The 24293-nt window shown below is 38.8% G+C and overlaps 1 protein-coding gene across 1 annotated transcript in view; it reads right to left on the reverse strand.

The window, feature by feature from the left end:
- Positions 1-24293, reverse strand: part of sorcs3a (sortilin related VPS10 domain containing receptor 3a) — a 265841-nt gene that overhangs the window by 120232 nt on the left and 121316 nt on the right. The window contains exon 3 of the mRNA XM_030429062.1: positions 7008-7107. Coding sequence (XP_030284922.1) covers positions 7008-7107 — 100 coding nt within the window. The remainder of the gene's footprint in view (positions 1-7007; positions 7108-24293) is intronic.

The raw sequence follows: 24293 nt of genomic DNA on the forward strand, positions 1-24293 counted from the left end.
TTGCCTGAATATATTTCATTTTACTGCATTGATGGTAGGTGTTATTTACACCCTGTAACTAGCATGGTGTAAAAGAGAATTCCCCTCATCCTCCTCAAAGTTTATCTAATCTTATATAACCGTAACTGAAATTATAAAAGAAAAATATGTCACACCAGCAACAGAATGTACCTAAGGGACGACATCTCTGCTATGCCCTTGATCTGGAATTACATTTTCTCCACATGAAATAAGCAGGAGAAGTGAGTCATGAGGAGTAATCAGCATCAGCTATGATCTGTTCCTCACCCTGACATAATTTAGCTCAACAGTCCCAGGATCCTATTAACTCCCACTTCCGTGCAACATATTCAGGGTCAGTTCCTTGGCTCGGCCTTGGAATAGTAAGGCTGATGAACCAAAGCAACTCCACAACTAAGAGCACCTCCTTGGGACTCAGAAATCTTTGTGCCACCAACAGACATACAGAAAAAAAATCTATTTATGTAGCATTTGCTTTACCTAGAAAATGAGATTTTTTTTCAAGATTAACAGTTTTGCAACACTTGTCATATAGAACAGAAATGTTTAACTCTATTATCCTGTCACCATGGTTCAATTATTTTTGCTCCAAACAGAGTCTTTTTATTTGAATGTGTTTAAATAAATTGGTGTGATGCACCAGTAGGGTGCTTTGGCGCATCCTACTGGTGATACATGGTCCTAGTGCATCTGCCAAATTACTTTTTTGTCTCATTTTTAATCAGCACCATCATTGTATGTGCTAATTATATGTACATGTTTATATTGCATAACATGAACTAATATTGCTAAGCCTGATTCTGTACCGTTTTATCAGCGCCTGCATTTCAGTAATTCAGAAGTACTACGAGGTAAATTTGACAGATTATGAAGGTAACATTATTTCTAAGGTTCAGTAAGAGGCTGTCTACATCTGCGACTCTTATAGCTAACTATCATGATGCACTACTGAGCTGAGATGTGGATTCGTAATTAGTTTAGGGTAAATTTGCTAAAGAAACCAAGTTGCCTGTCAGCAGTTTAACATCTCCCTTTGATGCAAAGAGTGTCTGATACAGTAAAATTGTGCATAATTATAGAGATTCATGTTTGTGCTGTCCATTCTTGGCAAACTGCACCCTGAAGCTGAAAGTATGTATTTTTGCACTGGGTACACAGTGTGATGACTTAAAGAATGAATCATAGTTATAGACAATGCTTTGTTATTGTTCTTTGTCTCAAGGTTAGTTTAGTGCATTGTTTGTTTGATTTGTTTTGCCGCTTTTGGCTGAAAGACAGGAGGTTTGCATATACTAAGCATTTGACTGTGAAAAGTAGGGTCACAAGAAAATCTAAATATGTCAAAATCGACATTTGGTCAAGTGCAATCCTCAAATTGCAGTGGCTGCAATTATTTGTTTATTTATTTATTTATTCATTTATTCTGATAAAGGTGAAATGTGAGACAAGCTCATAATTCCTGTTCTGATTTTTTTAGCCTATTCTGCAGCCTTATTGAAAAAGTGTAACAAGAACTAATATATTTGGGAATATTTGATATAAGTGTGCTGTTTTGCATGTGCCTCTGATGATTGGGAAAATCAAAGCAATGTCTGGATCCAGTTAAGATTAATTTCTTTATGAGCATGCAAATTAAATATGGCATGTATAAGCACTTAATAAGCAATTAAGTTTCATAATGCTGTTTGTGGTAGAGTTCTCATTGATAGTTTTTTTTTAAATCCTGTCCACTGAAGATGAAATGGAAGAAGTTGGAACCTTCCTGCTTAACGTCCCTGTGGAATTTAGTTTTTTGCATATCTAAATACATTTCTGGTGACAGGTAAGTAATGGCTGAGACTGTTCTTTTTATTCTCTCTAAACTTCTCTCATTATTTTGATGTCAGAAATATTATCTATTTGTACGGAAATTGTAGCCTACTTTGTGTGAGATGTTACTCTTTTTTTAAAGTGACTTTGTTGTTATTAACATTACCGCTGCTTACGTAGAAACAATACCTTATATATATATAAGTAATAGAAATGAATCAGTAACAGTATTGATCAAGAACTGAGCTGATAAGGTATTGATAAGACGAAGATATATTCCTAACATACCCCTTTCTACAACCCGTTTGTGATCTCATTGCAGCTATGGCTGTACAGATCCCGTCCCTTTAAGCTTAGTTTAATCAATACTTTTTTTAAATGTAACTTTTTATGCTGATCAGTGATTTGACTCAGAAAAATGCAAAGTATTCCTTCAGGACATAGTGCTTAGTTAATCTGTGGACATATTTGATTCACTTTTTCTGGCTAATGCATATTTTAATGATTACAGTCCAAAATTCTGTGAATGCATATATTTAAGTCAAATAACATCCCCCAGAATTCCACCAGGCCAAACGACCCACCACCACTCAACCTGAGGCTTCCAGAAACCTAAGGAAAACACTGGATTTGTATTAACCCTGTTTTCATACTGTGCTTGTCTATAAATATTTAATGATCATGGTATTTTTTGCTTATATCTTAGATAGGATAACATTTTAGTGTAAAGATTTCTCAATTTCTCAGGTGTACTCTGTGTGTACATTGTTACTCGTAGCACGTGTTAACCCCACATCAAGATCAGTTCAGTTACTCAAATAGTAAGTAATAATTTACATGTCAAAAGTTTAATGACAAAAAAATGGCGTGAGTGTAAAACTGATGTCATGTGTTTCAGTCCTTCTAGTCACAGGGGACACCTTGAGATGAGCATTGAAGGCCATTTTGCACCCTGCAACATAATCCAGCCCTGAGTACCAGGAGGAGGTGGAGTTCATTTGGAGGTAAGGGTTGAACTCTCGCAACCTCAGAGCATGTTTTTTACACATGTAGATGTTAAATGCGATCCATAAATGCCAATGCACAAACGTGTGCATGCATCATAAGGTTGATCAAAAAATCTGCAATAAATGTTGTGTGTGTATGAATCTGCATTGTCTCCACTCTGAAACTGATGGACAAACAGGGATGGAATCATTTTCTTAATTATCAAATAGCGCGCGCGCACACACACACACACACACTGATGTTATATGAAATGTTATAAAGTGCTGCCATAGAGTGTGTCTAATCATCTATCACCATATGTCTCTCTTCTTCTTTTTTTTCCCAATGATATTTTTTTGGATAATTGAGCCTAACACATTGGTCTCTTCTCTTTTCAATACATCTGGCTGTTCCTTGGACCCTGGACACTGCTAGACTGGTATCTGGTATCAAGGTAGTCTTTACGTCTTTCTTTTCTTGTTCAGATGGTTAATCGAGACTCACCTGGTGCCTTATTGTTGACTTTAGCCATGTTGGTCAGTTCATGAAGTGTCAAATATTACCTTCCTTTACCCCAGTGACATGCTTATATTTCTAAATGTGTCGTATGGGCAAATGTTGGTAATGAGCAATTCCAACTCACTCAGTGTAATGTACAGTATGTACATTTTGGACATCCTTTATACATGTGAAGGATTTTGTAAAACATTTTTGAAGAGTTGTGAATGTAATATGTATTTGAAATAAACTTTGACCAGTTTCTTTAAAATATCCGGATACTGAAATTGATCTTTTTATATATGTCAAGTGAAATACTAATGGATAAATGTACTTATATACTAATATACAACACAGATGGCAAACCGTATGCAGTTACAGTATTTTTTTTTCAAATGTTCATAACTGAATCTTACCTGCAAAGTTGGCAAAGTATACTAGATGTAGTGTTTTCTCTTTAAATACAGCAAATTCACACAATTGGATAATTTACTGTGGAAATCACTGTAATTTACTTTATTATTAAAAATACAACATTTTCATTTACAATTAATACACTTGTTATTGTGAACAGAAATGTTGCACTAGGAAAATACTGCATTTGATTTTACAGTTTGAATACTGTACTATTACTTTAAAAATACTGATGCATTTGAAGTTGTTGGAGAGCAACTGCAGCATCTGTCTCCAAAAACTGCAGCCAACCGTGAGATTACCGTAACCAGCGTGTGCCTGATGTCAGAGCAAGTTGGGATCAAGGACACAAATCTAACAGGCATGTATTGTGCTGCGATCGCCACTAATCATGTCTGTGCAGGGCTGGCTGATCTCGAGTCTTAATTCACCACATGCATGTGCAGTGCTAATCACCAGACATAGCAGCAAACAGGAAGACCCTGCTCTCTGCAAGTTCATGAGTAGACAGGACCGTTTCTTTATGGGGTTCTCAGTCCTGATTGGATCAAATCTGCAGGCATACTAGAAGATGTTTTTTCTGTTTTATTGGTTGAGCAGGGGGAGGAAAGATATGCCTTACTGCTCAAACACTCTATAACAGGTACTACTATTGCAACATAGAGCATTTTAACACTCATCTAAATAATATATATATATATATATATATATATATATATATATATATATATATATATATATATATATATATATATATATATATAATATATATATATATATATATATATATGGTTATATATATATATGGTTATATATATATATATATATATATATATATATATATATATATATATATATATATATATATATATCAAGTACAGCAGCTTCAAGCAATTATAACATTTTATAAACAAGAGTTGCAATTTTATAATGGGCATCTGCATAATGTTTATAGATGAACTACATAGTATTTATTAACCTTTTACAAAGTATAACCATAAAGTATAAATGGTTCATAGAGCAGTCCATTGTTTGTTAACAGTTCAATAACTATTAACTAAAGTTACCTAGGAATTTATTTATCTTTTCTAAATATATTCTTAATTTATGAATAAATGTTATCATAAAGTGTAACCTATAAAATATTATAAAAGATGGTGACTTTTCAAATGCCAGGATTACAGACCTAGAAGAAAGAAAACCTGCAAAAATGGTCAACATGCTGGTACTTTGGTCTATGCTTGCAATTTGGATAGGTTTAGACAAGAAAACTACAATTTATGTAACTTCAGGTATGAACATGCCCACGTTACATATGTCACATCAGCTACAGACTGTAAGTGAGATAACTTAACCATAAAAGTAAGTTAAACTTACAACTGGTTTCGCATTGGACAAGAGCTGTGGTCTCCAGGGTTGAAGTCCTGTGCCTGATTAATTGAATCATTCATCCCCATCCTTCCCCCTATGTGGGCTTTGGTGCTCTTTATACCAGGTCTTGTCACTTCCTCCTTTGTTGCCATAATAATTACGACAGCTGCTAGAGGTTGTCGCCCAACAAGAAATGTAAATATGGGTTGTAATAAGGTGCTTTCACAGTCTAAAATATGGTCCTTTTTCTGTTGAGGATGGGCTAAAATGATATCATTTAAGGGGCCCATACAAGCAAATAAACTTACTTGAGTCACTTGCTTATCCATAACCATATCTCTATAGTGTCCTATTCCAGAAAAAATATACCTTTTAAAATAATGTTAATTATGTAATGTATTTTACAGGTATCTGTTACTGGTTAATTGTCAATTGTGAATTGATTGCAGACACATATAATTACTATTGTTTTGTTATAATAGTGAAACTATTCAGAGAATGACTTGCACTCAGTCATTGTAGCTAATTGCCTCTAATTATCATGTCAAGCCCCCCGAAATGGCAATGTTAACTTCTGCAGCTCTGGGTTACCAGAGGAACAGATCAAAGTAACTTTATTTCGTACATATGCATATAGTCTGCTGTAATGGTTGTAATAAGCAGTGGATTTTTAAACATATTTTTTATTTAGTGTAGTTTTTGTCTTACACATAAAGAGAAAGGAAGTTGACATAAAGTAACAGCCTACAGAAAAAGACTAAACACCTACTTTCACTGAGCTGCCTAGAGCACTCTGATCTCTTGGCAACAATTCCACTAGTCTATCAAATTGTTGCCCAGAGCACCAGACTGGTGGAGTTCACCACATGAGGGTAGATTTACTGTTTGATACTGTGAGCTGTAAATCACAATGTAGAAAAGTATAGGGCTTTTACTTAAACATTGTCCTATGCAGTATTTGATGGAGGAAACAGCGTCATAATTTAGAGGATCAGTTCACTTGCACAATTCAATTCAGCTAATGTGAAAGCTGAATGTGAATTTTCAATAAGTGCAAACCATCGACTGAGCAGTTAACTAAATTCTAAGACTGTCAGAAGAAAAATGAAATGAAAAGTAATTGACAGAACTTTGGGGCAGATTAAAGATCTTGGCAGATGGTTAGCAGCTGGCAATGCTCTTAATATTTCTATTTTTTTGGTTCCTGCAGTTCTTAAAATCTGCAGGAATCCTTATGCAGGAGGAACTCATATCTGGACAATAATCAATTTGTTAAATGATCAATCCTGCTCACCACTAATATTTCATAGGTAGGCAATGCCATAAATCCATGCATGTTCATCGTGTCCACACATAAAGTGTATACAGTAAATTGTCAAATAAACTCTATGTTCAAATAATAAACAGAAGCTGGGTTAAAATAATTGAGAAGGCGTGGACTGACCTGTATGTCCTATGACATATCTCATACTGTAAATTCTGTTTAACGTACCACACGGTCATGTCTTATTCTGCAGATGTTTCAATCAAAAGGAAATGCTTCAAAGAAAGCAACTCAAAAACAGTTGTGATGTTACATTATCCTGATATCATCATATCACAAGGTGATATTCAACAGTCATCAGCAAATTATTTACAATATTTACATCTCAAAACTCTGCGCATATCTTCCATATTTAAAACTATGTATTTGGCTTTTTGGTAGCATGTATTCAATTTCTCTTTGAGGGTTTTTTTTTTTTTTTTGGGTTTTGTCTTTACACATAGCCACCTGATATCATGTGGCCACACTACCTTGAAGCATCAAATCAACAGCCAGGGATTATGCCCTTTATGGCTTTTAATGTGAAACACCTGTGCAGGAAAGGTTGATGGTACTTCAGCAGCATCAAAGATGAACATCTTACCTTTCTCTTGTTAGTTGGACAGACGTATAGGTAACTCAGGACAGTCTTGGATCCTACTTTGTCATTCATCCTCTCATATGTGGAGCCATAGTCAGTGGATCTGAATGGAGGAGACAAAGGGACAATGCAGTCAAAGGCAGGTAAATTTTACAATAGATAAACACGACAGAGCACACTGAAAGTTTGCCGACATCTAATGGGTAAAGAGACAGACTAAAGATTACTGGGACATTGCATGATTCATGTCAAAGATATTTACTTTGCGGTGATGCAAAAGAATGCAACATCACACCCTAAACAACAAGGCTGGTATGGTGCTGTGTATATACACATTCTCTGCGCCGGAGTAAAATCTCTGGCAATAGAACAAGAGAGGGTGAACCAATCATCTATAGCTGCCAACAAAAACGAACCATTCGAAAGTGTCTGGGGACCTGGCACTGTTAATAATTAATTCTCTCCCAACGACTACTATGAAATAAAATATGACGAGTGCAAAAACATGTGGATGTTCCTGAACCCATGGGCTTTAATAATTTAACAGTGAGAATGAGCCTGTTAGCCAGCCTAGTCCCTAGAAACTCCACATGAATCCATCATCACTAGTAACTACCAAATCTGCCTTCAAGAAGAATATTACAGCTTTTATAGGGCTTCACTCGCTTTTCCCCCTTTTTTTTTTTTCCTGTGAAAGCTGCATTCCCGTCCCCAGGATTTTCAAATATTTCTCTCTGCGGGGACGAAAGCACCCACCCAAAACTGTGGCGTAACTCTCATTTGGATTTGCAGTCTACTTCATGGTGAGGAAAGTAAAGATGATACCTATTTCAGAGTTCTTTCCTCTTTCGGTCAAAGCTCCTTTAGCAGGAACGGCGTTTCAGCGAAATTGCAAAGAGATTTCTCTCATTCAAATTCATTCCGGAATGCCTCGGAAAGACACAGTTGTTGCTATGATTACAAAGCACAATAATGAGTCAGACAGACAACATCATTTCCAAAGCATATTAAAGTGAAGCTGTGGGGGAGAGTGCTGAGAATGCTCCTGATTTGGAGCAGAGGCGGTGAACTACACTGCTGGCCTCTGAGTAACATTGTTGGAGCCTCCTGAGGGGAGACTCCATAAATAACGTAGAAACATATGTTGTTTTTGGCATGACATGGGTAAGCACTACAGCCACTCTTCATCATCCAGTCACCACAATGCATACGCTTACATTTCTTAAATGGAAGGTGGCGATATCTTTGGCGCAGACAATAGAGAGACGTCAGCTCTCGGATGCCGACCAAGATATAATGCGACCCCAACAAACACTCACACCCTGCACAAGAGAGCTAATCAATATGAGAAGAAAAATTAGCTCACTTTTATTGAGAGGAGATGGCAGAGTAACAAAAGAAAGGTATCCACCCACATCATATTTTTTGGACTTGCTTGTGATGAATTTGGAAAAGGTCCAAGAGGGCAGCATGGCTGAGAGTACACTGTATCTAATCAAAGTCTAAGTCTAAGAGTGTTTAACTAAACATAAAATGTGCCCAAAATGTGAAGTGTGCTGTTTTGTGTCATTAAACCCACTTTGTTTACTGATCCTTCTTCTTCTCACTGGAATACTTTTAGGTACTTAAAGGTACCCTTTGATGTTTCTGACCGCCTGTAGAGCTGGAGCACTGTTTTTTATTAACAGGCTCCTGTTTTGTTTGTATCTAGTGCACATGCTGTGGTGGCCCTGAGGGTCCAAATACAACAACAATTCAGGGAACAGAACATTTCAGAACACACGACAATTTCTAATACAGTAGAGAGTAGTACACAATTTAAAAATGAAATTACATCAAAGTGTCACTTGGGACTTGGTTTCTGTATCACAAACAGGAAATGCTCTCCCACCTTTTCCCTGATCGGAAATGACTGTTTTCTGAAAGGTAGTCCTTTCCAAAGATTTGTTGTTTTATGCGATCCTATAGGTTGAAATGTTGCAGGGTTTTTTTAAAACCTTTTTTCAACCTGAAAATGTGTTGTGTTTTCACATAGGCAAGTGCAATAGACAGTTTCTTCACTGATTTGCTTATCAACAGTTGGAGACAGTAACATGTCAAGAAACTTGTGTCCCAGTGCCTTTTAAGACAGACTTTTTTGAATCAAGTACATTATTACTTCATTAATATTTTCATGAAAAGTCATTATTTATTCTCGACCATCCAACTAGGTCGATGCCTATGTTTAGACTCAAACTATGAGTCAAGAGTAGGTGGAGACTATAAATGCTGAAACACTGCATACAGTGTAATTGAGTGCAATTCTAGGTCTCTAATCAATATTATGTCTGTAATTTTTACGCCTGTAATTTCTTCACAGTACAGGCAGACATATTTATTATGGGGTTTTTTTTTTCATTGAAATGAAATCAACAACTTTGCGGAACAGCTTCGTCAATGTCAGTCAGTGGCTATAATGCTGGACAAACACAATTACATTTTTCACAATTAAATTTAGACAAAGTCAAAGTCTTTGTTATAGGCTCAGAGTGATTGTACAGCCACACTGGGTCTGAGCCTTAACCCTCTGATCAAATTAAGTCTCCAGAAACTGACAAGTCCAATTTGACCTGAGCTGTACTTTAAAGCATTCTCAGCGATGCAGAGAGGATTCACCACGCTAATATTTAAAAGTAAGTCAATTACAGGAGCGCTTTGTTTCACTACAAAAGCATAATGCTTCTATTGTTTTGAAAAATGCCAAACTTTTAGATGGTAGCATGCTTCTTTGTTTTAGGTTTCTTTTACTTGGTTGCCTATATAATTAAGAGTAGATCTTCAGATCATATTTGTTACTTCAAAGGCTAAGAGGCACTAGTTGTCCTCCATTTTCCTTTGTATATGGATCCGGAAATAGACCAATGAGTTAGAAAAAACCCTGTGTCTTACACTCCAGTAAGCTGACACCAGCTTTCTGTCGGCTGGATCACCCACCACCCCCTGCATGACACCAACAATAGGAAGGATGTGGCATTTGATCCAGCTGACATCCCGTACAGTGGCCGTCAGACACCCTGGTGTCTGGAATGAGTCATTTCTGCCTATTTGCTTTTTTGCAAAAAGATGCAGGTCTGATGTGACCACTGTGTGAAACTGAAGTTTTTCAGTCAGTGTCTCAATTTCTAGACTCTCTCTTTCAGCCTTTAGAACCCTATTTGAGGATGAGGTTTTAATGAATTAGTCAATTAAGTTGATGGTTACTTACTGTTACCCTAGATCTGAGAACATAGACTGATAATCCCTTTTATCATCAGCCCAGAATCCCTTGGGTTTATGTCTACGCTAGACAATTTGACACCTCAATATTTATGTCTCATGCCAACAATCATTGCCAATCCAGAAAGTAATGTGTCCTTTATGTACAGGGGGGAAAATCAGGGCTGATGGGTGGGCATGTAACAGCAGTAATTTACCTTCACATTTCTTTTCTCACCACAGTCCTTCCCTAACTCCAAAAACATTTACTCCCCTCCAGTCGGCCTATGATGAGTAACCAGAGCACAATCTCTGCAGTATATGGAACCAGCCCTTCTTTTGATTGGATTAGCTTATTTTGATTGACATGAACATGCACATTTTCAAGGTGCAGAGACACTTGTGCTTGAGCTCGAGGGCACTGTCTTTATTCATATACTGTAACCAAGGTTATATTGCATAACCATATGTATAGGCATGTATTTCAGTCAACACCTTCCTGTCAACTGAAGTCATTGAGACGCTTGTTTACCTCTTGTTTTGTCTGGTCACCGTGTGCAAAGAAATGAAGCGTTGAACAGACAGTGTCTAGAAAGAATGAAGGGAAGAAAGAATAATACTGACATTGCCTTGAGTCCTGTACATATTTTTGATGTCAGGCACAACACCACAGCGCTTCTTTAGAAAAGGCAACCTGTCTCCATTTCTGTTTAGACAAGCAGTTTGCTAGCTTCCCTGGGGAATTAACGGCTGTTTTAGGCTTTTGGTGAAAGATAGCATAGCAGCTGGAAATATTTTTGTGACAATCAGTAAAAGAGATTAAGGCAGGTGTGAATCAGGATGTTACATCAGACTCTCTGGAGAGGAAGTTTTTCTCGTTCTGTGACCATAACTCTAGCAATATTGTGTTCTTGGAGGCATAGGCAACTGACCAGTGGTGAAAGTTGAGCAAATGCATCCTTACTATTCAATAAGGGGCAGCAAATTCTTTTGTTATGCCATTTTTTGAAAGTAAAGTTATTCTTAAGTAGCTTATATCAATGATCATTTAATTATTTTCAGCAATGACAATCACAAGCAAGAGAAAAGTCACATTTTTGGGCCATCCTCTGTGTTGGTTCTGTCAAACCCAAAGTAATGTGAGGGACACAGTTTAATTGTCGCCACTGTACTGTTTCTGAAATGCTGAACTGATTTCCAGGTCAGTGTTCGATCATTTTGCCAGCCTGCCCAACTATTGTTAGCTCACAGTCGGGACAAAAATTGTTTTTAGGAGATGGGACATGGTACTGAATCAAAGAGTTGCCTCTTTTCAGTGTAACCTGGCTCTTAGCATTTTGAATAGGATAAGACAGGATATACTCCATGTTTATGAATGTCCCATTAGTTTAAAGGTACTTCCAACAACTTTACATATAAAATGGTATTTACTTAGCTTGAGTAGGTCTACTGCATTTGTGAAATGCAGTAGACCTACTCGCTTTTTTTAGCTTCTGAAGAAGCTGCATGTCCATCCATTCATAGTCTGTAACTGCATATCCTTTACAGGGTCACTATAATACTGTCGGACACATTATGGACAGTTTAAAAAAAAATAAAAATCGATACTGCAGAACCAGAGATATCCCCTTATTTATTCCACACATTCTTCCTCCTTGACACCTCTGAAGGTGATTTATCAGATTACCTGCAGCTTCCTCTGGAGCTAAAAAGGCTTTACACTACTTTTTTCACATATACAGTAGTACTCCTCAGGACTTGTAAACACCCTTTCATATGGAAAATTGGTGGAGTTAGCCTTTGGCACTGGACAGTTTAGACAAGGGATGTCTATAGTTTAGCCAGTTTACCGTTCAATCCCCTCTTTTATTTTGCCCTGCTTTCTCCTTCGCCCTACACAACAGCAGTTTAACCGAGAATAGTGGAAATGAAACCTGCAACCCATTACCAATTTATAAAACACATTTTAAACATGACATAGCCATTTTTTTCTTCACAATTTTCATGTCCTGCTGCACCCAATTATATACTGTCCTTGATGCATTTTTGGTATTCATAGCGCCCTCAATCCAACTAATCAAGACAGCTGTTTCATGACTACAGTGGTGTATCAAATTAATATTTTTCCCCCTCTGGAGACAGACCTCCAGTCCCCTGCCAATAAGCCTTTACGTCTAAGCTGTTTGCTCACCCATTTTAACACATAACTAGGTGCCCGTGCTTGGAGGCATGGTATAAAGAGACAATAACCAATAGCAGAACATGTAGGGAGCATCGATCACCTTTTCTGTTGAATGTGTCTTGTGAAGTGGAGCAAAACATTGAAAATCTTCTGTATACGCAGTCACAAAGAGCCAGAGAGGGAGAGAGATAGAGTGTAGTGCATTGCAGTATGTGAACATCAAATGATTGGGGAGAAAAAAGGCTGACAGAAATTGCATTAGGGGGTGTTTGTGAGGTTTTGCCAGATGGCTGCCAGTAAAGCAGAACAATTCAGCATTGGTGTACAACAGTGTTGACCATTCTCTGGGGAGAGGAAGAGAGAGAGAGGGAGAGAGATGCACTTCAAAGACTGAAGGATGAAAACTTCAACCAAATCATCTTAGCTTCTCAACCTTGTACACAGAAAGCACATCACCCTGAAGCATGCAGGAATTAAAGAGAAAGAGGTCTGTTGCAATATTGTTTCAAGGAAAACAAAAGGTTACTGATCCGACTCCTCTCACTGTAAGGCAGTGACTCTGGCTCGCTTGCAGCAGAATAAAAACAGCTGAAAATGCATGCTTGCGCATACAAAACAGCAAAGAGACACAATGAGAACAGAAAACACCAAATCAATATTAATCAGGGGGTCTGAAAATGAAGGCATCATCAGGTGGTTGTCAGAGTTCAACCAAAGCAACAACAACTCAATTATCTGTCCTCAGAAACAGAGTCATGCAGATGCACAGGAGGCTCAGAAAGCGAGAGGGATGGAGAGAAGAAAGGTTTCTTACCAGTGCACCCTGCAGCAAAATCGAGCCTGAAGACTCTGAACACTCGCTGACTGATGCGCTTGAAAAACATTCTCTGCACTGGTGAACCGGAGCGTTCTATGCAGTGCTGAGGGGTCAGAAGTAGAGACGCCTGAATGCGTTACAGACATTTCCACTGCAATTGTCTGAATTGTTGCAGTCTTTTGTTACAGGAACACACTCTAGGGGGATGACAAAGCCAATTCTGCTCGAGCCACAGGTCCTCGACACAAGCCTGGTCGCTGGATAGAATCCAGGGAACTTTGGGTGACCAGGAAAAGGACTAAACAGAGCTGTCTGAAATAAAACGCCTGAGAGTTTGATAACGAAGTATGAGAGGCAAGATTTGGCCCAACTGAAAATGTTATTAACCTTCTGTTATCCAGCAAAGCACTAGCTGAGCACTCTCACTCTATAGTACCTTGCTTTGCATCCATGTATTGATGTATATTCATGTGCAATGTGTAGTGCAGAGCAAAAGGAACACAAGATTCTACCTCTGTGCCCCTTTCTACACATGTTCATTGCTATTCTCCACTTGTCCAACAGATGCCCTCTGATCTTTCCATCTGTCTCATTCATCTCACTGGCTCTTTCTGTCTCGAGCCACTTGCTCCTGGCCTGCACTAACCCCATTTACGAGTCACCTGACCCTCTCCGCCCACCAACTCACCCTGTTCCTCTAAGATTGTCAATAGGGCTTTTCTTGTCTGAACCAACGTCTGAACCAAGTATTTGCTTTTAATTGTATACATTTGGTCGCGTTGGTTTTGGTTTCAGATGATAATTGTGCAAGGTGGGCCTCATTTTGTCTTGTTTTAATGTTTTATCATTTTTCCGTAATTCCTGTAATTGCTGAGAAAAAGTCCAAACCATTAGAAACATGTTTTTAGACTAGAAATCAAACTAAACAGCAGTTCAGTTTGATCCCACTGAGACCATCGCCTTTGGTCAGATCAGTGTGCTGTTCCTTTCAAGCGATATAAACCTGAATCTGTAACTGATCTGTTCCTGGTTTCTCCTCACGCTTGCTGAGGCAGCTGTGGCTCAGGGTTAGAGCCAGTGTTTTGCTATTGGAGGGTCACTAGTTCAATTCCCCTTGTCAAAGTGTCAAAATGTCCCTGGGCAAGATACTGAACCCCAAATTTCTCCTGATGAGCTGGTCAGCAACTTGCATGGCAACCACCGCCATCAGTGTATGAATGTATTAATGAATTACTGTAAGTCACTTTGGACCAAACTTGTAAGCCTTGCAAGCCTGTTTACAACCCCTGCCTTAAATAAATGTGTTTTAATCCTACCTGCCTTGTGTGTGTTTGTCTGCGTTAGGGTCCTCCTTTTGGGGTTCTGGCCATGAGTAATGTTATCGAATATAAAATTTGTTATTGAAAACAAAACCTGAACGAACAAAGGAAACATTGGCATTGAAACATGTGTATATGAATATATTGTATTGGCACTGAAGCATATATTTGGCACTGAATAATACATTAAAACACTTTATTTTGATTTGTTTTTTCAGTGACAGTGTTAAGATTTTTCATTCATGTCTGTTTGGCTACATTTGCAGTCAATCAAACAAATCCCTCTCCATAAGTATTAATCAACGTTCTATAACTGAAAAGTACAAAAACTTGTAGCATATTGAACCCCTGAGAAAGAGCAATGCTCTGTATCAGCCAATCCAGCCATACACTAAAACCTGTAAACTAAATTTAAACCTAAAATCTGTCATTTCTTTAGATAATATTTGCTGACTGATAAAGAAGCATTCATGTTATTTCCACTGAGATGGTTTTACTTCTGCATCTACAGCGCTGCCCCCGAATATATGAGCAAACCGCGTGTTCCCTCGCAGCAGAACGGTAAATGACAGTAATAATGATATGTGTGGTGAAAGGCATACAACTTTTAGCACAGTGGATTCTCTGTGGTTTAGGTGTAATAATGACTGAATTAAAACTAAGAAATGTCTTCATTCTCCATCTATAACCAAAATATCTACAAAGATTTGATCAGAGACTTGGCAGAATACTGGGCTGTCTGTAGACTTCAACAATCTCTGCCAAGGAGCATTAAAGCTTTTCTTGTGACTCATGATGGCCTGACACCTAGAAGCTATTGTGTCACACTTCTATATTTCAGCTTGTAGTTATAACCTGTTTCACACTGATATGTGGTGTAAATTGACCTAGATGTGTTAAAATACCAATTTCAACCTATAGTAGTCTAGACATCTCAAGGAACTGAGGATCAAGGCTTACTGGGTCAGAACTGCCCTACAGTGTAGATTGTAATGTGTTAGTCTGTGTGATGGCCCTACAGTGACTGGTGACCTGATCAGGGTTTACCCTGCCATTTCATCTGAGGCATGAACATAAATGTTTCAGCCTTTCTGTCAGGAAAGTAAGCGGGCAAAGAAATTGAATGGATGGATGAGTTGCCTGGGGCAATTAGTCTGTTACTTGTGGCCATAGTATTGCTTCATCAACCAATGGATTATTGTGCTTTAATCCAAAGCACTAAACCCGCACGCAAGACAACATTCAAGCAGAAACATTGTTGTCATAGTTCACTATTACAGAAAGTACAGTAAACTTTGGCCTAATGATCCCTTTAAAAGCATTTTCCATGCCCAGTTATTTGAAAGTGAAAGGGGCAAAAAACAAAGGCAGTCATGAATGTACAGTTAAAATGTGTGAATATACCAGTCAATTACAATGCACTGACATCCACTGAAAATAAGCTCTGCAGGAACAATTATTTGTCTGGAGCGAGGCATTGAAAGCCCATATGCAAAATGTTCACTTGATGATATGCTCGGGGAGGGCTGCTCAAATGCTGGGATAATGTTATCATTATGTGTTCCAGATTTTCAAGTCGAATAAAAGGTAGGGATTCTGACCAATTGTTTTCATCTTTTCTCTCACCGAATGATCAGAAACTAAGAAGACCCCATCAAGGAAGCCAAGGCCATAAATCAAGGTAAGACAACGTTATTGATAACATATTGGCTAATGTTAGCATTCAACCATCTTCCAGTTAAAATAGTTTGATTACATCCACTACGTGTCATTTCATTTGCGTTGATATTTTTGAATGAATGTACGCCTTTTCTATGGTATTGAGCACCACTATCAAGGAAGCCAATAATTTATCTAATATGTTGTTTTATCTTGAATCTTAGTGGATTTCCACTGCAGATGGTCCTCTTTGTTGTTGCTCAATCAGGAAGCTATGAATTTATAACAATTTGTCGGATTCCCTATATTTACATGACATGAAACTTGGAACACAGCAGTGCGATATTTCAGATTCATGAAGCCGGGGGGAAATGGTCCTCGTGTGAATATGGCCTTTGCCATGTTTTTTTGGATGCATTCATTGTTTGTAGAAAAAACAAAATCAAAATCAGTAAATATTGGTTTAATCTATGGACGGATTTCAGCCCAATCACATCAGTGTCCTTTGCTTGGATCCAGAGGCATTTTTGGACACTACTAATTGCCAGTTGCCAGTAATTTCAGTCTGTCCTCATCAGAAAAATGACCACATAGATCGACTGTGAAAGCTGCTTATTACGACCCTTTAGCAACCTCTAGCTGGTTAACTGTTAGAAATGATTATAGCACCAGGCCTAAAGGAGAAAGTCTGGTAAAGTAGTATAAAGAGTGAGAAAGTCCACATTAAGAGGAGGTCGGAATGGTTGGTTGGGTCAAACCATCACAGGACTTTCACCCAGGAGACGACTGCTCATGCCCAGTGGGAAAGCAAATGTCAAGGGTGAGTTATTTTGACTAAGAAAGTCTTAAAGTTACATGACATACATAATGTAACTGTAGTTACGTAACATAGGTACATTCTAACTGAAGTTTGTAATCCAAATCACAATATTTTACAAAGGCTAACAAAGTAGTTTTGGTGCCTACCAAACTGTGAGTGAACGATGAAGGTCCAGTACACCAGTCCTTGTAGGTCCATTATGTCAGATCAGTATCAAAATGATACTATGTGTAATATATTTTTGGAGTAACTGGCAATTGACCTATTCAGTAGTTTAGGTATTTCGGATGCTTAGGAAAATTCCTTGGGCAGATGTTTTGAGGACAATGACAGTACCTTACATAGGGCCCTATGATTTCCGCGATCACGGAATTGCGGACGGAATCGCGGAATTGGCCGATTAAAACGGAATCTACTTTTTAACACGGAATATCGCGGAATTTGACATAATTTCACTGAAATGTTGTTCTCGTGTGGAAGAGGAACTTTTGTCTGGGGAAAACTGCACGGGGGGAACCAAATCTGGGTGGCACAACAAGTCGCGGCCGCCCCCCTCCCCACAGACTGAGCTCTCCCGTCAAAACATTGCAAGCATGGCAAAGTGGCTGCCCACGGCTCCGTCTTCGTCGGCGAAAAAGCTGAGAAACTTGACATTTACCCCTCAGTACTGAGCCGAGCAGTTCCCGAACGACTTGTATGTGTCAGGTGAACTGTTGTTTTGCGAAGAAGCAGACCTGAGAAATCATAATTAAAGGTGTAATGCGTCAGAGTTAGCCACTGTCCGATTCATATTATTTGCATATAATACCAGAGTGACTGTTAACTGCTGCTAACAGTAGCTGCTGTTAGCTAGCTAGCCCCGTTAGCCACAGCCTTCTTAGCTGACTCTGCCTGGACTGGGAGGCTTTTCTGGATCTGCCTGAGAGCTGACCATGTTTTTATTCAACGAAACCCATAAAAACACAAAATATACTACTGTATGAAGACATGATGAAGTCAAAATATTTTTGATGCAGTTTACTGTACTGTACGGTACAGTATTGAGGAAATATGTTTGTCCCCTCAATTAATTTAAGGTAATTTCTATTTAATTTGTGTACATTTGAGTTATTTACATTGAAAACACACTGTTTTTAGTAGTATAATAAGAGTAAATCAGGATTCCCAAAAATTAAAATGGAAAAAACGGAATTCCCAAAAATTAAAACGGAAAAAACGGAATTTGGGAAAAAATAAAACGGAATTTGGGAAAAAATAAAACGGATTTCATAGGGCCCTACTTACACCTCTGGCTGATATCAACTTTCAAAGAAAGACAAGAACACAATATTTTCATTATTTAAATACATGATACAAATGGCTATACTGTAAATGCAACATTTAAAAATGATTCATTACAAACACTGAAAGGTAGACACAGAGCGCCTGGTAGCCCATTTTAATTTGGTAAACCCAGCACGCAATGCATCATTCACCACAAAGACACATACATTTCCACCGGCTTCCATCAGCAAAAGGAATTGTTTTGAGTCAACAGACAATATATACAATTTTTTTTCCAAGAATGAAAACCCATTCTGATACTTGCTGCATGCCGAAAGACTAAAAACGATGACATTACATGAGATCTAAGAGAGGAAATAAAGCACGAAGATTGTTTTGCAGCATGTTTTGAGCAGAGGCAGCAAGGATCCAGCAGCTTTTAATAATCACTGCTACCATCAGCAAAGCATATCTCAGCAAGGAGAGTCATAATGTACAAGCTGTCAAGGAGTTTATCAGTAGAATATACACTCACCCTGAGCTGCACTCTTGTAAAAATGTAAGCATGCACACACACTCCTTCTCAAAGGTGGCGCGCACACATGCTTAAATCTTTCACCTGAGGCAACTGCTGCACATTCTCCCCTCTAATGCTGAATCCAGTGAAGCATAATTGAAAATGACTTTGGAGAACTGACACATTAAAACACCTACAAATACAATATCTTCCAATCTTAGAGTTGTCAGTGAAGCAGACCGGAGAGCAAAAGACGTTGATGAATAAAATAGGTATTGGAGCCTCAGACGACTGAGCACGGTACACCAAAGTCCGTCTTTCAGTAGAATGTGTTAATGTACATTCCGGACTACGTGTGCGTGTGTGCACATTAATGTATGTGTCTGTGTTAGTGGGAGATAGTGAAAGGAACATTAAACCAACCCATGTGTGAAACAAACAGAAACAGGAAATGTGTCTGCCACGCTGCAATCCTTGCTGCTGCTACTTGAACAAAGAGACAAGCCTGCACTGTTAAACTAAAGATTTCACAAAACAAGCCAGTGCTGGCATGTGATACGTATAAACAACAAGCAAAAGAGGAAGAGGAGTTGTTATAAAAATTGTAATAGACTATCCTCACAGAATCCTGGCAGGCCTTGCCAAATATAACCCTGACCGCATCATAGCACCACGCCTGACAAATGTAGCGTTGAGGAAATACCTTAAAGCAACAGCCGAGTAGGACAGAAGTGCTGACATTCAAAGATCGCTCTCAGTGACAACATTTGTCGTGTATCCCACACTCACAGCCTTGTTCTCCATTCAACCTTGACAGCGGGTAGGCAAGTATCTTTGCTTCAACCCCTTTCCTGCTCGCCTCGCTCTAGAATGCTTTTTTCCAGAATTAATCTTTAAATAAAGCATAAAAGTTTAAAAAAAAAAAAAATCTTCCCAGACGTGATGACTTTTTTATGAGGTCTAGAAGGATTTTTCAGGTTACCTAAGATAAAAACGTTTTTGACATCCGCCTTGCTTACCACTGAACTGACCCATATCGTCTCGTGACTTTCACCTCATCCAAACCCTGTTAACCTCTGCTGTCCGCTCTGGTAAACCAACAACCAGTTTCTCTTGCAGTCAGTCAACGGTGCTGCTGTACGGTATATGATTTAAATCTTAGTCAGACTGAATGCTTTAGAGGGAAAAAAGCCCCCATAGCTGGCGGGCATAGAACAACCAGAAATGACTTCTATTTATTATTCATGCCGTGGAAGGCCTGGAAGACAGCAGTTCGATGGGTAGATTATTACAAAGTGTATTGCTGTAGAGTGACATCACACTATAGTGGCCGATGGGTTTGAGTCTGTTCCTCAACATCCCTGGAGTGTTGTTAGTGATAATAACCAACATGTCGGGGTCAGGAAGAAGTGGAAGTTCATGCTGCAATAAAAAAAAATGGAGAAGTAGGAGAGCTCTCTCACGGTTATGAAAGGTGCATAAAAAAACATGTTTATTCCTCTCTGCATCGGACCAGAAGAGTGCATACCTCTGTCAAGGCCAAACAGTCCCATTTGATTCAATCAAGCCTGATCCAATATCAAACTTGATAACCGTGTATCACACTAAAGTTTAACCAGTGACGACTGCTTAACTAGAATTTAGGCTCACCATTAAATGACACTCACTCATAGATACTAGACACATAAATACACAAGATATTTTTCATCAAGATCCATGCGTTATTCCCCGAGAGATTGATGAAAATGTCAAAAATATCGAATCAACACCAAAAGTTAACTGGGTCTATTCTGGGCTGATACCCATCCTCTATTTTTATGGAAATCTGTCCACTAGTTTTTTTCTGTTATCCTTGAGCCGCATGCCAACCAGTGGAGCAGTAAAATGGATATACGCTAGAAAAAGATCATCTATCATGACTGAAGGAGTAAAGAATAAAACTTAATACATAATTAATTCTGCTATTTCAATAATTAATTGTGACTCCGGAGGTAAAGTGGGTTGTCTCCTAATTGGGAGGTCAGTGGTTCGATCCCCAGGTCACGGGCTGCACATGTCGAGGTAGCAGGCAAGAACGTAGGGTACTGGAGCAGCGGAGGGGAGAGATTGTAACTCGACGTGATCTAAATGATTGGGAATGGATTTTCTCCTGACCATTTCTGTTGCGGCGATTATGATGGGGGTTGACTTCGATTTCGGTTGAAGAGGTTTTTGAAAAAACTTGAGAATTCGGGTGACCATATGGTTTATCCGGCAGGACTCACTGAGGGACTACCATGACTGTCTCCCAGTATGGGCGGTGGACTGCTGCACTAGCTGCACTGCATGGAGGATGGTCACTTCAATGTTCCCCTAGTTATTATTATTTTTTTTTTTTACTTATCTGATAGCCTTCTACTACATTTTTTGACTTCATACTCACACATATATAAATTAACACTAAATTCATCTGTGATTTGGCATGCACTTTACACTTACTCAGACTTGAAGCTAATCCTCTGCCCCACCTCACAGTATATACCTACTGGGAGATTGTTAGCGGTGTAGCGCACAGGGTTAGCTGCACCTTCACACATTATTTTATGGAACATATCTGTCTCATGGCATTCGGAGATAGCTTAATGATCCGTCTGGAAACTTACTGGGAAAGTAAAAATAAAGGAACATATCTTGCTATTAATAATTGATATAAGTGCTGAGGCAAACAGTCAAGAGAAATATTTCCCTGTTTAAAATATGCTTCATCAACTGCAGGAATCTCTCTGAATCTTTTTTATTAAACTGTGTCCTAATGGATGAGGGTTGCAAACAAACATTTGATTTACATCTGCCATAATTCCTTTGGATTTATGCTCATCATGCACTGTGTATGCAAAGTCAAATTTTAAATCATTCCCTGCTTTTCTGTATGCATAGAAATCGCTTGCCGGGGATGAACAACTCACAAATGCAAGTATTTAGCAGAACACCAGCTGTTTCTCTGGTGGAGACTTAGTAAAGTAGGAGTGATAAAAGCTAGGCAGGAGTGTCAGAAGTCTGAGCACGCTTTGAGAGTCTTTTGTTTGATCGTGTGCTCATTTGCCAACGTGCATCCTGTTGCGGCAGCACAGGGTAAATACAGGTTTTGTCTCCATTTCCAAAGAGAAGGGGGAAAAAAGTGCTCTCATGGAAGGTGAGTGGGAGCTATCCTTCATGACTCTGCACTGCCTTTATCTGGTACCTTTTCTTCTCTCTGATAAGCAGCTCCAGAGCCAATCATGTGGAACTTATAACTCAAACATGTGAAAGTAAAGTTTTTCCCAGGTAAAATAAGTAGAAGGAGGGAAGATGAATAATAAACTTTCCTCCAACGTTCTCTAAACTTTCTTTCTGTTTTGCACACACCCTTATGCTGTTCACACATTCAGCAGTCCTGGCAGCCTCTCTCCGCGTAGGCTGCAACTCGTCCACAATCTCAACAGATCTGTGTCCGTGGCCTCGACGCTGAATATATAAGTGACTGTTGTGCAAGCATCGGGCAGGTGGTATGGGCAAAAACAAAACATGTACTTAGCTATAGCACCCACGCCACCAGCAATATCACCAGCCGCCACAGTCCAGCGCCATGTGACGGATGTCAGAACGTTGCCCTCTGTGGAAATATTTGTGTCATCTCAGATAAGCAGCAGTGTCAGAGCTCTAAGGCTCCTTGCTGCTGTCGGCAAACAGTTGAGCTGTATTCATTTACTTGTCTGTATGTCTGCGAATCCATTAGACAGATTCATTAGTTCAGGAGCAAAAGAGAAAAAAGTCAGCGTGATATGGCCAGTTTGCAAATCTAATAACTTTTAAACACTAAGAAATATCAGTTTAACATTCTTAAATGGGTAGAGAAAAAAAAATTTGTTAATCACCACAACATCTGGATGGCTGATAAGACTTAGATTTGATTACCATTAACAGGAAACAAACCAGAGCTGCCTCTAAGAGAGATGCCCTTGAATGGCCATGGAATGAATTCCCACATTGCCTCCAGACTAAAGCCTTGTGATGAAATCCACCATTTGCCGTTATGACAGCAAGCAAATGACTATGTGCTTCAGCATATGAGGAAAAGCCCAAGAGAGTGTAATTAAAAAGGTAAGAATTTAAATATTGCGAGAAGGGGTCAGAATAAATTACCTCTTAATAAGAGCGAGGGTGATTTATGTGTTAACGGCGCGTTAATGCACAAAGGCAGAAACAAAGGGTTGCTCTAATTCGCATGGAGTTTGTTTTAAAGCAGCATGCAGAGTTTATGTTGGATTAGGATGCCTGTAATTCACTGCTGTCGTTTTTTTGAGGGGGAGTAACAAACATTGTAACATATGTGAGGTCATGAATGGAAGTGTGTTGGCTTTTTGTTGACTCCAGGTCAAAAACTGCTCATGAAGTGGGCTTCCTAGGCCAGCTAGTTCTGTCTGACAAAGACTGTGTTTGACTCACTGAATGGACACTTGTGATATCTGTAATATATGTATTGTATTTCTAACATTAAAAGCCCTGATTATGACCAGGGTTGTGTGTGGATGATGGAGCAACTTGGGATATCAAACAAGTTCTTGTTGTTTCTGCTCTTCAGATATGATCACAGTGAAGGATTCTTCAGAGCCCGACTTATGTATTTCATGGTTAAGTGTCGATGCAGGAAGCACTGAATCCTGCATGTTGCAGGTCAGATTTTATGTACACAGTGTCGGCCCAGTTTTGTCGTGGAAAAAAATAGGTTGCGTCTGCTGTAAATAGTTAGCTGCATCTTTTTGGATTTTAATGCCTTACATTTTTGTAGGTCTTGCGCTGAGTAGCCTGCCAGTGAATGTAAATAGCACTGACACAGCTGTTGTTGACTGATGACTGATGACTCTACTATTTAATCACAGTTTATTATCATTACAGTGTTTTTTTTTGTTTTGTTTTTTTTTTCCACAAAAATCCTTTTACATGCCTGTTTAGAGACTTTTTATTTCTTTGCTTTTTGGGTCCTGTCTTCTGAATGCTGTTGCTGAGAACACATGTATGCCTCGCGTGCATTATAAGAGTGACATATAGAGAACTTGATTTAGAAGAATGTCATACGCTGATACCTGCATCTCAATTTGTTATCTCCTCAGGACACCATTATCTTGAGCCCTGATGTATACTGTGTGTTCAAATGTAAATATTAACTATCCTTTTTGCTCTGCTTTCTGGGGAAAATGTCTGGCTCTTCGGCTGCTAAATTCTTCACTATGTGTGGCAGCTATTCACTTAGTCATATATTTTTGCCACAGTTGCCACATGCAGAAAAGGTTGTTCTTATCCACCACACCATTCACTGTTTGATTCCCTTTTTGGAGAGGCTACAGTAGCTGTATTAAACTTATCCTCTCTAGAGTGTTTTCATTGAAGTGCTCTTGAAAAGTTCTGGCGAGCCCAATCTGGCAAGGTTTTGAGGGAAATACCAAGTCCAATTGCAAAAGG

This window comes from Sparus aurata, chromosome 1 (assembly GCF_900880675.1).
Source record: "Sparus aurata chromosome 1, fSpaAur1.1, whole genome shotgun sequence".
Lineage (NCBI taxonomy): Eukaryota > Metazoa > Chordata > Actinopteri > Spariformes > Sparidae > Sparus > Sparus aurata.